The sequence below is a fragment of the Equus asinus genome, chromosome 10, assembly GCF_041296235.1.
Source record: "Equus asinus isolate D_3611 breed Donkey chromosome 10, EquAss-T2T_v2, whole genome shotgun sequence".
Taxonomy (NCBI): domain Eukaryota; kingdom Metazoa; phylum Chordata; class Mammalia; order Perissodactyla; family Equidae; genus Equus; species Equus asinus.
In genome coordinates, this window is record NC_091799.1 from 71,910,439 (window position 1) to 71,925,468 (window position 15,030).

The window sequence follows — 15,030 nt, forward strand, 5'->3', positions numbered from 1 at the left end:
GGATCAACCTCACTTCACTTAAAAAAAACAAGTTCTTAAGTGGCTTACAAAAGTACATAAAGCAGAACTATAGACTGGGTGATTATGACGGGTCAATGCAGGTTCATTAGTTGTAACGAAGGTGCCCCTCTGGTGGGGGATGTTGATAATGGGGGAGGCTACACATGCGTGGGGGCAGGGCGGTATAGACGAAGTCTCCGTACCTTCCTCTCAATTTTACCGTAAACCGAAAACTGCTCTAAAACAAATAAAGCCATTAAACGCAAAAATTTTTAAAAACAACAGAGAAAACTGGATGAGGGGAAAAATCACAGGAGAAAAAAAAATAGACGTGGCCAAAAAAAGATACCCAACGTCGATGACATAACATAAAGGCAGGCTCCATGTGTAGCTCCAAGACCTGTAAGAAACTGGCTCAACACCAAAAACAAAATCCGACTGAAAACACAAAACCAACTGCACTGGAAAAGCACACTCAATCCTAGTACAGAAAACTGAGCAAATTTCTCTCATGCGTCCGTATAAAGAAAACACTGCATAAGATAAGGTGCTAAACATATGCTGTAAGTTGAATTTAGTTATGGAGATACAGAATTCGAAATATTAAGGGTTTATTATCTAATTTTTATGCATACATATTTAAACCCAACACTGAGGATTTGCCAGAATTTTCTTTTCAAATGGGATCCACACATAACTCACATTTGAACAATGCTGCCTCATGTAAAGTCATAAAAACTTAAGACAATTCTAGAGCTCTGTGGAATGTACAACCCTTGATACCACACAGGAAACTTCCTACTACATCTATAACCTCAGGCAAAATAACCACGATAAGTTCTCTATTTTGTAAATGAAATAAGTTTCAAAGTATTTTCTCTTAGAGGATTGCTCAATAAAGGCTAATGTATGATGCCCAAAGAAATTTCATCAAAATAAGGGTGAACATGTGGACTGCATCCTCATGGAGGGCTCAAACCATGTGTTTAAGTATATATTTATCTAATGATTTCTCTCGATAAATTTAAATTGAAGTAAAATTTGCATCTTCAGAAGAATAAACAATCCTTCATAAATTCTCCATAAATATAAATTCTTAAAGCTGATATTTTAATAAATATAGGGTTTATTACATTTATATTTTGACTGTGACTGAGGTGAAGTCAGTTCAACTGGGGTGATTTTATGTTTATAAAAGATAAATTGAATCGTGTTAGTCAAGGTCCAATCAGGAAATAAAGGGTTTATTTACAAAAGGAATGTTTCAAAGGTATGGGTATGAGAACTAGGGCTAGTGCAGTAGCCCAGGGCCAATGGCTGCTAAACTGTTACCACCTCTAGGCCCCAAGGAACAAGCAGAGGGAGCATTAACAGAACCCAGTAAGAGTGACAGTCATGCAAAGCCTGCAGTCTGGAGCTGAACAGAGAGCGCCAGTTGAAGGACTTGTCAGCTCAAGATTACCTTACAGGGAAGAACCAAAAGCAACAAGTACTCTCATCTCATACTGCTTCCTCCTCTGGTGGTCAATGTGAGAGGGAGGGTTGTGGATCTGGGGGTGCCAATAGAAGGAAGCTGGCCCAGTCTGAAAGTGAGCTCTGCCAACGGAATCATGGCCGCAGCTCTCAGCATCAGATGCTAATTCCTCTCCTGAAGTGCTTGCTTGAAAAAGCTCTTATTGATAAACAAACACACGGACAAAGAGAACAGACTAGTGTTTTACCAGGGGAAAGCAGGGTAGGGGGTGGGCGCAAAGGGTGAAGTGGTGCCCCTGTAACATGACTGACAAATAATAATGTACAACTGAAATTTCACAAGGTTGTAAACTATCATAACCTCAATTTAAAAAAAAAAAATCTCTTATTGGGGGCCGGCCCGGTGGCGCAGCGGTTAAGTGCACACATTCCGCTTCTTGGTGGCCTGGAGTTCCCCGGTTTGGATCCTGGGTGCGGATGTGGCACTGCTTGGCAAAAGCCATGCTGTGGTAGGCATCCCACATATAAAGTAGAGGAAGATGGGCACGGATGTTAGCTCAGGGCCAGTCTTCCTCAGCAAAAAAGAGGAGGACTGGCAGTAGTTAGCTCAGGGCTAATCTTCCTCAAAAAAAAAAAAAAAACAAAAAACCAACCTCTTATTGTGGAAAAAGAGCAAAATGAGAACTCAGTTCTCTTCAACAGAAGTTTCTTTTTTATCCTTCGGAAAGCTTACTTTTTCAGCTGATGTCCCAATCCAAAGCGCTCTTTTGTGGAAATTTGAAAGACATCAACAGTGGGCACTGCAAAGGAAAAAAAGAAATCAGTCAAAATGTTGAGGCGAAACTCAACCATCAGCCAGGAAAAACCTGCAAAGTAATGTATATAACTATATAACTATGTAACTCTCTGTATCATATTTATATAATATATATTACATAATATACACACAGATTTAAAAATAGTGTACACCTAGGGCTATACGCCACCATTTATGCTTTATATATATAGATTTTGGAGATCATTCTTGGTCATTATACATTATATACTAATGTATAATATGTTAGTGCTATTGAGTCGATTCTGATTCCTAGCGACCCTGTAGACAGCAGAGCGGAACCTTGCCCAGTCTTTTTGTGTCATCATCTCACTTTCCTCACTATATCCGACAATGCTCCGCTGCTATTCACAGGGTCTTCATGGCCAATTTCTTTGGAAGTGAGTGGCCAGGTCCTGCTTCCTAGTCTGTCTTAGTCTGGAAGCTTCACTGAAACCTATCCACCATGGGTGACCCTGCTGGTATTTGAAATACTGGTGGCAGAACTTTCAGCATCACAGCAACACACAGCCGCCACAGTATGACAATTGACAGAAGAGTGGTATGGTTCCCTGACCTGGAAACAAACCTGAGCTCCAGCAGTGAAAGCACCGAATCTTAACCACTAGACCACCAGGGCTGGCTAATGTATAATATATGCAAGTGTAAAGGTATATATGTACAATGACAAAGAATGATCTCCAAAGAATATATACTGTGTAAATAGCAATGCATAAGGGAAATGCAAATCAAAACTACAATGAGATATCACCTCACTCTGGTCAGAATGGCTATAATTAACAAGACAGGAAATAACAAATGTTGGAGAGGATGTGGAGAGAAGAGAACCCTCATACACTGCTGGTGGGAGTGTAAACTGATACAGCCACTATGGAAAACAGTATGGAGTTTCCTCAGAAAACTAAGAATAGATCTACTATATGATCCAGCTATTCCACTGCTGGGTGGAACTTGAAAACACTAGTGCATAAAGATACTTGCACCCCTATGTTCATTGCAGCCTTATTCACAATAGCCAAGACTTGGAAGCAACCTAGGTGCCCATCAAGGGACGAATGAATAAAGAAGATATCGTATGCATATACAATGAAAAACTACTCAGCCATAAGAAACAATGAAATCCGGCCATTTGTGACAACGTGAATGGACCCTAAGTGTATTAAGTGAAATAAGTCAGAGGCAGAAAGTCCAATACCATATTCTCTCACTCATAAGTAGAAGATAAAAACAATGACAAACAAACACATAGCAACGGAGAATGGATTAGTGGATACCATAGGGCAAGGGGGGAAGGAGGAGGGTGAAAGGGATGATTAGGCTCACACGTGTAGTGATGGATTGTAATTAGTTTCTAGGTGGTGAACATGATGTAATCTACACAGAATTTGAAATATATTACAAAGTACATCTGAAAGCTATATAATGTTATAATCCAATGTTGCTGCAATAAAAAATAAATTAATTAATTAAATAAATAGAAATGCATAGGACAGTTTGCACACTATTCTTTAGGTGGAAGAGAGACATGTTTGCACTTACACACATCTTTCTTTCAGAACAATGCACAATGAAGTAAGGCACAGGAGACACTTTTCACTGCACATCCTATCATATGCTTCGTATTTTTACCATAAGCTAATAATTATGATGTTTAAGAAATTGATAATCTCTCAGAAAAGTCACTCACCATTCATTACTCACTGGTTTTAAAGAGTACGTGAGTGCCCACTGTGCCTTCACTATAGACAGAGTAGCAAAACACACAGATATCCCTGCCCCCATGAAGGCTTCCGTCCAGTGCGGGGAGAAACAGACAAAAAAAGATAAGAAAATAGACAGCATGTCACATGGTCATAGAGGCCCTGGAGAAAGTAAAGAAGGGAACGGTGTGGGGGCTGAAGGTTATGTGGGCATAGATTTCAACGTTAGGTAGCATGGTAGGAAGAAAAGTGTCTCAGCCAGGGGAACATCAGGGCACTGACCCTGAGGTAGAAAGTGCTACAACATGCTAGGAACAGCAAGGAGACACATGGAACTGGAGAGACCAAGGTACCGTGTTAAGAGACGAGATCAGAGAAGGCCCGTGGGTGTGGCAGTGTGGGATCTCTGTAACGAGCAGGGGCAAGAAGTAGGAAAATCAGGCAGGAATTTACTACAGTAATTGAGGCAAGAGTATAGCGGCTTGGATCACTGAAGGTGGTGAACATTTTGGATTCGTACTTTCTGGGAGAGCAGACAGTTTTCGCTGATGGACTGGATTTGAAGTATCAGACAAAGAGGGGAGCCAAAGATGAATCCAAGGATTTAGGCCCCAGCAACGAGAAGGTTAAAACTTACTGATTCCTGGTATGTGAAAGACGCAGGAGGAACAGGTTTGGAGCAGTGGCGAAGATGGGCAACTTGACTTCGGATATTTTAAATCTGAGATGCTTATTCGTCACTCAAGTGGGAAAGTTAAGTAGGCAACTAGATGGAGAAATCCAGCATTTCTGCATTCAGATGAGAAGAATGTGCTAAAAATATAAATTTGGAATAACCAGAATATATGCATATTTAAAGGCATGAAGCTGGATGAGAAACCACTGAGTGCAGAGGAGGAGAGAGGTCTAAGGATTAAGCCTGAGCCCTCCAGCATCTAGAGGTTCAGCAAAAAAGGCTAAGGAACAATGGCTGGGAGTAATGGAAGATTCCAGAATGCTGCTGATTTAGACAAACATTCAGAAAAGTTTTTCAAGGAGGGTGTAACAACTGTTATTAAATGCTGCTAAGTTAATTCAGATGAGGACTCAACATTAGTCAAGAGGTTATTAAGCAATATTGAAGTCACTGGTGACACTGAGAAGAGCAGTGTTCGTGAAAAGATGTCCAAAATCTGTCTAGGGTGTATTCAAGAGATAAAAGACAAAAGAAAAATGAAGCAAGAAACAATTCTAGTAGAAACAATTCTAATAAAAAAACTTAGTCACAGGAAGCAGAGTATTAAGAGTATTAGGGTACTAACTATAGAGCAATTTGAGGTCAAGAGGGGTCTATTTTAAACATGACGGAAATATTTGTTTGCTGGTGGGAATCTTCTAGAAGACAGAGAGACATGAACAGTAGAAGAAGGAAAAGGAGAATTGCTGGAGTGGTGTCTTAATTAAGTGAAAGGGGATGGAAGCTAGTGTGCAAATGAAAGGATAACATTAAACAGGAGCACAGATAGCTCCACTCATTCAGTTGGGATAACAGATAATTACAGCAAAGACTGTCTGTTAAAAGGGCATTTTCAGACCACACATGCTGCACATTGTAAACCAAACTGGTATCCCCAACTGCCTCACTCCCTGTGTTGGCCATTACTCCAGGATGAAAACACTCCACCGATCAACGAAAACTGGGGTTAATATCACCAATCAGTTCCTTTCCTAAAAAAATCCTAATCCTTACACAGAGAGTGAGGAACAGAGTGGCCATCACTCCAGTCCCAGCTGTCCCAGACCAGGGCTATGGAAATTCAAAAGTGAATAAAAAATCCCAACATCTTGAAAACTCAGTGGAATTATTTTTTAAAGACAAAGATGACAAAATTAGAACACACTGTGCTTTCTCTAAGAAGATTTGAGAAGAGACAATCTTTACAGGCAGATGGAAAAAGTGACTGGGAAGATGGAGGCAGAGAAACAAAAGGCATCTGGCTAAAAAAAAAATGTAGAAAAATCCAAAAGGTACTAGAAGAACTGAAATCTCCACTAGAGGAAATGGCATAAGATACACAGAGAGAAAGAGAAAGAGAAGAGAAGAGATATAATATACACTAATGTTTATCCAGAATATATAAACTATTCCTACAAATTATTAACACAAAGACCAAAACTTAATCATATCATGAACAACTCGGAAATGAACATCAATATTTTATCAAAATGATAAATTTTCTAGGAAAATGTAAGTTACAAACATTGACTCAATTAGTAGTATAACATCTGAAGGGCCAAAAATTTTGGATTATACTGAAAGAAATACGGTGATGCTACTTCCAAAAGTGTTGCATCATTCAAGTGATAAAACTCATACTACTATTAAAATTAATGAAATTAATTATTAGAATTAATTGTATTTAATGTATTCACATAAGACATTAAAAACCAGTGAAATTGGGTGTGGAGTGTAGAAGGACTCTGTACTACCTTTGCAATTTTTCTGTAAATCTAAAAATGCTTCAGATTCATTTTTTAACGTTTTAAAAATCAATAGCTTTCTGGCAACCAACAATAATCAGTTAGAAAATAAACTGAAGTATAAAAGTCCTATTAAGCAAACAAGTAATAAACAACTACTCAGGAATAAATTTAGCTAAAATTAGTGACCTAAGTCAACAAAAGCAAAAATAAAAAACATGGAATTGCACTGAAAAATAAAAGTAAAAACTACAAACAAATGTTCCTTTATAGGAAAAGTAAATATTATAGAAATGCTTATTCTTCCTGTATTTACTTAAAAGTTTACCTCAAACAACCAAATTCCCCACAAGGTCCATTTCTGGAGGCAAGAGAATGAGACAGAACTTGACAGAATACACTCATAAAATATTTTCATGTTTTAGAAAAAGTGAAAGTTTTTCAATTTTTCCTCATCTCTCATACCATTTAGGTTGGAAAGGCAATAAGTGAGGGCTGCTCAAGATATGTGGAAATTCTTTTAACACCCTGATCATGTAAACATAGAGGTACCAATAACAAGATAATTTGCACAGAAAAATGTTTTTAGTAATGCTGTTTATCACTTTAAACTAAAAAAGGAGCCCTGTTCTTGAGATAAAAACCTAGACTTATATATGAGCAATTCTGAAAAAAATATATAGTATCATAAGAATTATGACAATGATGTCTTTTTTTTTCCTTTTGGTGAGGAAGATCAGCCCTGAACCAACATCTGTCGCCAATCCTCCTCTTCTTGCTTGAGGAACATGGTCCCTGAGCTAACAGCTGTGTCAATCCTCCTCTATTTTTCGTATGTGGGACACTGCCACAGCATGGCCCAACGAACGGTGTGTAGGTCCACACCCAGAATCCGAACTTGCGAACCCCGGGCTGCCAAAGCGGAGCATGCGAACCCAATCACTATGCCACCAGGCTGGCCCCATCGTGTCTTTTCATTTAAAGTATATTTCCCATGTATAAGGAAAATAATTCTTATCTTTAATTTCAAAGTGAACAAGGAGGTGTATTTCCTCAATTCTTATCATTCCTGTTCACTCATAGATATACTGTCAGATTAGCCCTAGCCAAATATTACAGTTTGAATAAGTATTATTCATACATTTCCAAAATCTAGGAATAAATGCTTTTCAAAAAGAACTGTTAACTAGGTCAGTCTAAACCTTGGATTAGTCATACATTTTTTGCAAGTTCATTTTACTATAAATGCTGATATCTTCAAAGACATATTGCAAAAGAGTCTTCAAGAAACATTTTCTCACCTTTTTTGTTTGCAATAATCCAAATCATAAACTAGGATAAAACCTAATTACTTTTTCTGGAATAATAAATTATATGTTCCTTTTTAGTATCACTGTTTGTAGTTCTAATCATATATTTCACATTACTGCCCATTTTAAATTATATTTTTTTCCTCAAATTTTCTCTAAAAAAGGAATAACATTTTGGGAAGTTTATTAGGAAGATGGCAATGTGAGTAAATAGTCTCAAACAAGCCCCATCATAAACAGTGCATCACAAAAACAGGAGAGAACCAGCAAAAGGACCAGAAATTTGGAATAATGCCATCTGCATGTGCAAAACTTCCAGTGAATTTTGCTACAAATAGAACAGATGGAATCAATCTTAAGGGGCCCTAAGGGCTGGCTCAAAACTCCCCATTCTGTGAAAGAGGAGGAAGCTAAAGGCAGACCACCACTAACACATCTCCAATAAAGGGGCAGATGAACGATGATGCAGGGTGCCCCAGGGCAGTTTCCCAAATGGGTGGACTGGCAGGGCTTCCTCTCGAACAGATGCTGACCTCCTCCTTACCCCCACCCACCAACTTAGGTCAAGTTCTTAAGCAGACCCTGAGTGAAGATCTGGGGGCAAACAATTTACTATGGAAACGCTCCTAGGAGAAACAAATAAGGGACAGGAGGAGGGTAGGAAGGTGGGGTACAAATTCAGGTGGAGTCCCGGCTTCAGCTGGGTCCTGTGGGTAACACTGGAGCACAAATTACACCACAAAGTTTGTCCAGCCGGAGGCAAAGGAGCTGGGCCACCGTACTCCCACATCAGTCACATCAAAGGGGTAGGGTGGAGGTGAAGAACTCCTAAGAACCTACCTGCTCTTCCCAGGAAAGAGAAAGCTGTAATGTGCCAAATGTCTAGGCTCTAATGTCCCTGTGTGAGCTGTTAGCAGCAGAAGCTGGGGGAGGGGAGTCAGAGCCGGTGAGAGGGGTCCAAGGGGATGGGGGTGCAGCACCAACAGAGTTCACAGCCCCCTCCCCTCGGCTGTCAGATCTTAGAACTAATGTATCTAGAGTGGAGTAAATGTGGAATTCTCTTTCTTCCCTCCTAGCGGAAGAAATTATACACAAATCACACTAATTTCTGAAAGAAGTGCATTTCAACTCCTACTTGAATATAATACTGAAGAAAACAAAACTCCATATATAGAAATGAAATTATAAATCTTGGACAATTACTGATTGATGTGCTTAACAAAATTCAAAATGATACTGCAGAAATAAAATGGAAGCAATTGATGATAAAGAAGCAATGATATGGAATCCGTAAAGATTGTACTCAAGCTAAAAAAAGAGGGGAACATTAAATCAAAGACTGATCGTAAAACAAATTCACTTAATGGAGCAGAAAACAAATTGGAAAAAACTTACAAACTACTCAGAAGTGATGAATGAAAGTCTGAGAGAAATAATAAATAACATGGAGAATAAGGGTGTCTCCTCCAATCTCCACATACTGGGGCAAGCAGATAAAGAAGGGACAATAAAAGAATCACATAAAGCTTTCTGGAGGTGAATTAAGACTTCAGTATCCCAATCAAAAATAAACGTATAAAAGAGAATATCAAGGAGCAGTACACATAACCAAACACAAATCAAAACAGATCTCTTACGAATGAACACAATCAAAACACTTCAGACACAAACTAGCAGAAATTTCTAAAGCATTTTTGCATTTTTGGGGGGAACTACTATGACCCCACAAATTTATACTTGGTCAGGTTTGTCTTAATCACAAAACAAAAAGTCATTCTCAGATGTGAAAACATAAAGTACAACCCTCATATTTTCTTGGTTTACAAACGATTTAATATGTAAATCAACCAACAGAGATGAAAAAAGAATTAAATTAAAATTAAATTATGGAAGAGTTGTGATACTAAAGAAATAGTATTGAACTATAAAATCATCTAAACATGAATTAAAATACAACTGCTAGAATATTTATAAAACAATCTTTAAACGAATCTTTAAAGAGATATCACGAAGGAAAATCTGTGCCTAAAGTTCAAGATTATATAAAAAAAAAACGAGTAACAGAGGCTGAAATTACATAAAAGCACACTCCATTCTCATCTCACACAGATGGAGTTGGGGTGAGTACTGATGAGCTGACCCAACCCCAATAATAAAAACAACAAAATGTCAGGCACAACGGCTTCTTTTTCCTTTAATACCATCAGAATGAAATCACGGGCACATTTCAAATCACCAAAGGAAGAATAAATTAGCTCTATAGCAGAGTATGTGGGGAAACAGCAAAACCACGTATACCTAAGTACTGGAATATTGTGGAGATAATCCAAAACATGCTGTTTCAGAGTATTTAATGACTGGAGGACAGTCTCATGACAAAGCTAAGGTGCATATACTTAGAAAATTCAATGTCAACTTTACAAAAATAAACCATGTGTGCACAGAAAACAGAAACAACACCAAACTATTTACAGTTTTCTCAGTATAGAATTATTAGGAGCAATTATTTTTCTTCACTACATTTCTATATATTTGAAATAATCAAAATAAAAATATGTAATATCTACTTGTTTCTGCCTAGCATTAAATCACATCAGTTAGTACATGTTATTTATATTGAGTTGATTATTTACATAGAGTGCATTATACAAAAAATAGAAAAGTGACTTCATAGAAACATTTTCAAAATGAGGGAATTCCCTATACTTCATAAACTTGAAAGGACAGATATTTTTCTCACGTGAAAACTAACAGTAAGTGTAAGTTCCTTGATACACCTAACGAAAAACGTGCAGAGAGCACGATAACGTATGCATGGCAGATTAAAGATGGCCACTTCTCGAGGTGTCATCTATGTCCCCACCGCTTGATTCTGAGTGGGTTCTCCCACTACTTTGATCGACAGAATACAGTGGAAGATTCACTGAGCCTTCTCGCTGGTGGCATCTACAACCCGTCTCTTGGAACACTTGCTCTGTACCCCAGTCATCAGGCAACAAGAAGCCCAAACCACAGGGAGAAGCCATGTGTAAGGCAGGTACTCTAGTCAAAAGCCCCAGCGGAGCTCCAAGATGACACCTGCATCAACTGCTGGCTATCTGAAAGTCCAGCATCTTGAGTATCCAACCTAGTGAAGCCTTTAAAGACATAAGCCCACCTACCCTCTGACTGCAAAGGCACAGGAGGCTCCAAGCAAGAGCTGCCCACCAAGCCCAAGGAATGGAGAGAGAGAAGTTGTTTGAAGCCACTTTGTTTTGGAGTGGTTTGCTATGGAGCAGTGGATAATTGGAACAGTATGAGTAGATACAGCTGTGTATGTGAGTGTGTCTGTGTGTGTGTGTTAGTAGGCAAGAGAGAATATTTTACTCCAGTAAATCTTGGCAAAATACACAATAGGGTCCTTTGTTGTAAACAGCTATCAGTTGTGATACAGCAAAATCATCTCTTAAGGTATTGGAAAACAAAGATATCATGATCTCCATTTTCGGAAACAGAAATACATTACATTTAGTTAGGCTAAATTCATCAGTAATCAAAGAGAAGAGAAATAAACATTGAAGTTAAATCTCAGAATCAGAGACATAAATATTTAAACCTAAGGGGAATTCAAAATATACCTACTGAGCTTCTACTGTATGCAAAGTTCTATTTTAGGTTTCATTGTGTTTGTTTCACAGCAACTTGTCAACTTCTGGAATCTATACAACTAAACGTTATATGTTTCTATTTCCATAAATTATACTGATGATAAATCATCTTTGTTACTATCTAAGTATATTTAAATATCATTAACAAAATAGCTGTAATTATGCTCATAAATAGAAAATGAACAGTCATTTTGCTTAATGCACAATGCACAACTAATTAATATTCAAAACAATAAATACAGAAATAAAACTAACCTGGGCCATTTAAATATTGTGTAAGTGAACAGTGTAGTCGGACAATTATAGGCTCTGTTCGAATCACTTCCCAAGCCACAGCAATCTCCTCCTGTGCAAATACATTTAAAAGATGAATTAGTCATCTTTTAAAGTTCTTAACTTTTTCCAAAATAAAAAGAAAAATTTAACTTATTTTGAAGAAATGCATAAATCATTAAGGCCTACAAATTCTCTCAAAACCTACCAGTTTGTGAAAAGAAAGCCAAAGTACTCTTAATTTTTGCCTTCTACATATGAAAACTAAAGTGAAAACTTAAAGAAATAAAGTACTATAATAAGAGCCTGTAAGTTTCAAATATATTAAAAGAACCAACACAAAAGATATATAAAATCTCTGCTTCTTCAACAGTCATAGCATTTCTTCATAAATTGACAAAGTCGATGTGTTACTAGTAGCATTATAAGAGAAACAAGAATTAAATTTCTTCCAAGAACACAAATGTTTTTAAATGCACTAATCATACTGTATAAAGTAGTACTTACATCAAGAAAGCTAACATCAATGTGCAGATCAATATCTACATCATCAATAGCTCCATATTCCCTGAAAGCAAAGATTAACATTAATTTTTTCATTTTCCTTAAAATATAGTGTGTGCTAGCTTATGTTAAATGAAAGATTCAATCACTAATTGTCATCCTTGATTTTCACAGACAGCTCAGAAATGAGTGTGGACATGAATTAATGGACTCAATCTAGTTCGATTCTCGTCTTCTGTGACCTATTTATACTATATTGACATCTTTCTATCGTTACGTACACGCATATGCATCCATAAACTCAAGAACTGTTTGGTTCATAGTTTCAAACATCCCTAGTTCTCTGAGGCAAATTAAACAATCTTCTCATTTCACTCCATTTTACGCTCTGTTTTCTTTGGGCTCTCTGAGGATGAAGAGCTGCTTCTAAGGGCAAGAAAGGGGTTTCTGACATTAGGAAAGGGTCGGGGGGGGATCATTTACTGCCACAATACTGCCAATAACGTGTCCATGAATTTTCCTTCCATGTTAGACATCAGTGATTCTGAAACGGATCCAGGTTATTTGTCACTTAAATGTCACTGAGTTTTGATGGGCGGCTCTAAAAGTCTGATACGCCAAAACCAAAACAGTAACAACTGTATCTTCCATATGAAGACCAACTTTTCTCCAACCCAGGCAGTGCCACGAGCCAGCCTATTTTTTTTAAAGTTAACGAAAGATGATAAAAACAATAGTTTTTATAGCCTCCATAGACACACATCTCTATTTTTGATATTTCTATAAAATTCTGAAGTTACAAATGCTATACATAGTGAGGGAGAAAGTATAGCGATAAGAGAAATGATAAAAGTCAAGGGCCAATATTTATTGAGGATTTATGTGCCAGAAATTCTTCCAAGGATTTTCCATACGTAGGATCGCAGTGCACTACAGGTACTACCACCATCTCCAACTTAACACGCGCGTTAACTGAGGCCCAGAGGAGTAAAGCCTCTCACCCATCAGGACCCTGTAGCAGGGCCGGAATTGGAACACAGGTATCCAATGTATTTACGCAAGTGCTTAATCAGGTCAATATTCCATAAACTACCACCTTGTGTTGGAAACCCAGTCAGACATTAATGGATGATCTCACTAGGTCCTCACCATAGCCTTATGACGACGATACTATAACTATCCACATTTGCAAACGAGGAAACCAAGGTTTAGGGAAGTGAAACAAGTTGCTAAAGGGCAGATAAGTCAGTGGGGAAGCCAGGCATTGAATCCACGTCCAACCTCAAATCTGTGCCAAGGCCAGCATCTGGCACATAGTAAGTATTATATGGTACAAAACCGGGGCACTTTCATAGAATACAGAGACGAAATTTTTAATGATTAAATGATTTTTGTAATTTGATGCATAAAGGAACCTAGGGGGTCTTTTTTGCTTTTTGATATCCATGACCAAAAAAAACCCAGCACATTTGAACATAAAAATTCAGCCTCTGTGCTTTCTCCATTCTCTCCTGAAAAATATATCAAAACACTGATTACATTTTCATTATTTATGCAATTGTACTTTTTAAACATTCATAGTGATATTTTTAAAGGTTATATAAAGAAGAAAAGGGATAAAAATTATTCACATAGGAATTAGTTTTTTTAAATTGCATGCATCAAAACCTCTGTGTTATTCATAAAGGATAAGAACCCTTGTAACTTTATGCAAATTTAGACATGATATGCAAATTTAGATACAAAAATATGCCAATTTAGTTAGGAAATTAGACAGACACTATGACAAGAATAAGGACCAAGCAAAGGAACCATTTACAGTTCCCAGAAATGAACCTCAGGGTTCAGTAAACTTTTCCTGCAAAGGTCAAGATAGTAAATATTTCAGGCTTGTCAGGCTACATACAGTCTCTGTCACATATGCCTCTTTATTTCTGTTTCTTTTTACAACCCTTTATAAAGACATACACTATTTGTTGCTCATGCGCTGTCCGAAAATAGGCCCAGGGCCCAGATGTCATAATGTGCTGACCCTGAACATGAGCAAATTATTCATAAATACAACAAGTCAAATATCTATAGTTAGGCGTGTAAAAGAAAGAGCCACTAAATGCGATGATGAGGATAGATTACTAATGATGTTCAAGGGCAGTTTCAGGGGGGTGAACTTGACTACAACCATTCCCAAGAAAATTATAACAAATACATGTAAGCCTTTACCTAGAATAAATGTAAGAGCAGAAATTGAAAAAAACTGAATATTGAACGATAAGGATATACTAAAACTATAGTATGATGACATGATTTAAAAAAAATACCTTTTACTAAAGAAGCTGACATAAAAATATTTAATATCCTGAGGTGAATGTTCCAAATACACTATTTACTGAGAAAGTAGATAACCAAAAAGTACAGAAATTAAATGCTTTTTAAAAATAAAATAAAAATAGGAAACCCAAAAAAGTGAAGAGTACTTACATATTAACTATAGATCGTAAGTAAAATTTATTTTATTAAAAGTTATATATTTTTAAAAACATTTACTTTTTCTGATTACAAAGGCACTTACATAAAATGTGAGAAATACAAAAGCAGACAAAAAGCAACTTGTAACACCCGTACTCAGAGAGAATTCTTTTGGCTTATACGTCATTCCAGTCTCTTCACAGATGTAAGGATAATACAGTATATAAAGATTTTTGTCCTGTTCTTTCATTTATTCTATGATGAGCATCTTTTTATATTGTAAAATATTCTTCAAAATCATAAATTTAAATGGTTGTATTTGTATAAATACAATTTTAATAATAAAACATTAGGCTGCTTTT

The 15,030-nt window shown here is 37.1% G+C and overlaps 1 protein-coding gene across 2 annotated transcripts in view; it reads right to left on the reverse strand.

The window, feature by feature from the left end:
* PARP8 (poly(ADP-ribose) polymerase family member 8) overlaps positions 1 to 15,030 on the reverse strand; it is a 168,372-nt gene that overhangs the window by 51,543 nt on the left and 101,799 nt on the right. For both annotated transcript variants that reach the window (XM_044779350.2, XM_070519664.1), the window contains exons 9-11: positions 12,206 to 12,266; positions 11,681 to 11,771; positions 2,207 to 2,273 (exon numbers count right to left, since the gene is read on the reverse strand). In XM_044779350.2, the coding sequence (XP_044635285.1) occupies positions 2,207 to 2,273; positions 11,681 to 11,771; positions 12,206 to 12,266 (219 nt within the window). The remainder of the gene's footprint in view (positions 1 to 2,206; positions 2,274 to 11,680; positions 11,772 to 12,205; positions 12,267 to 15,030) is intronic.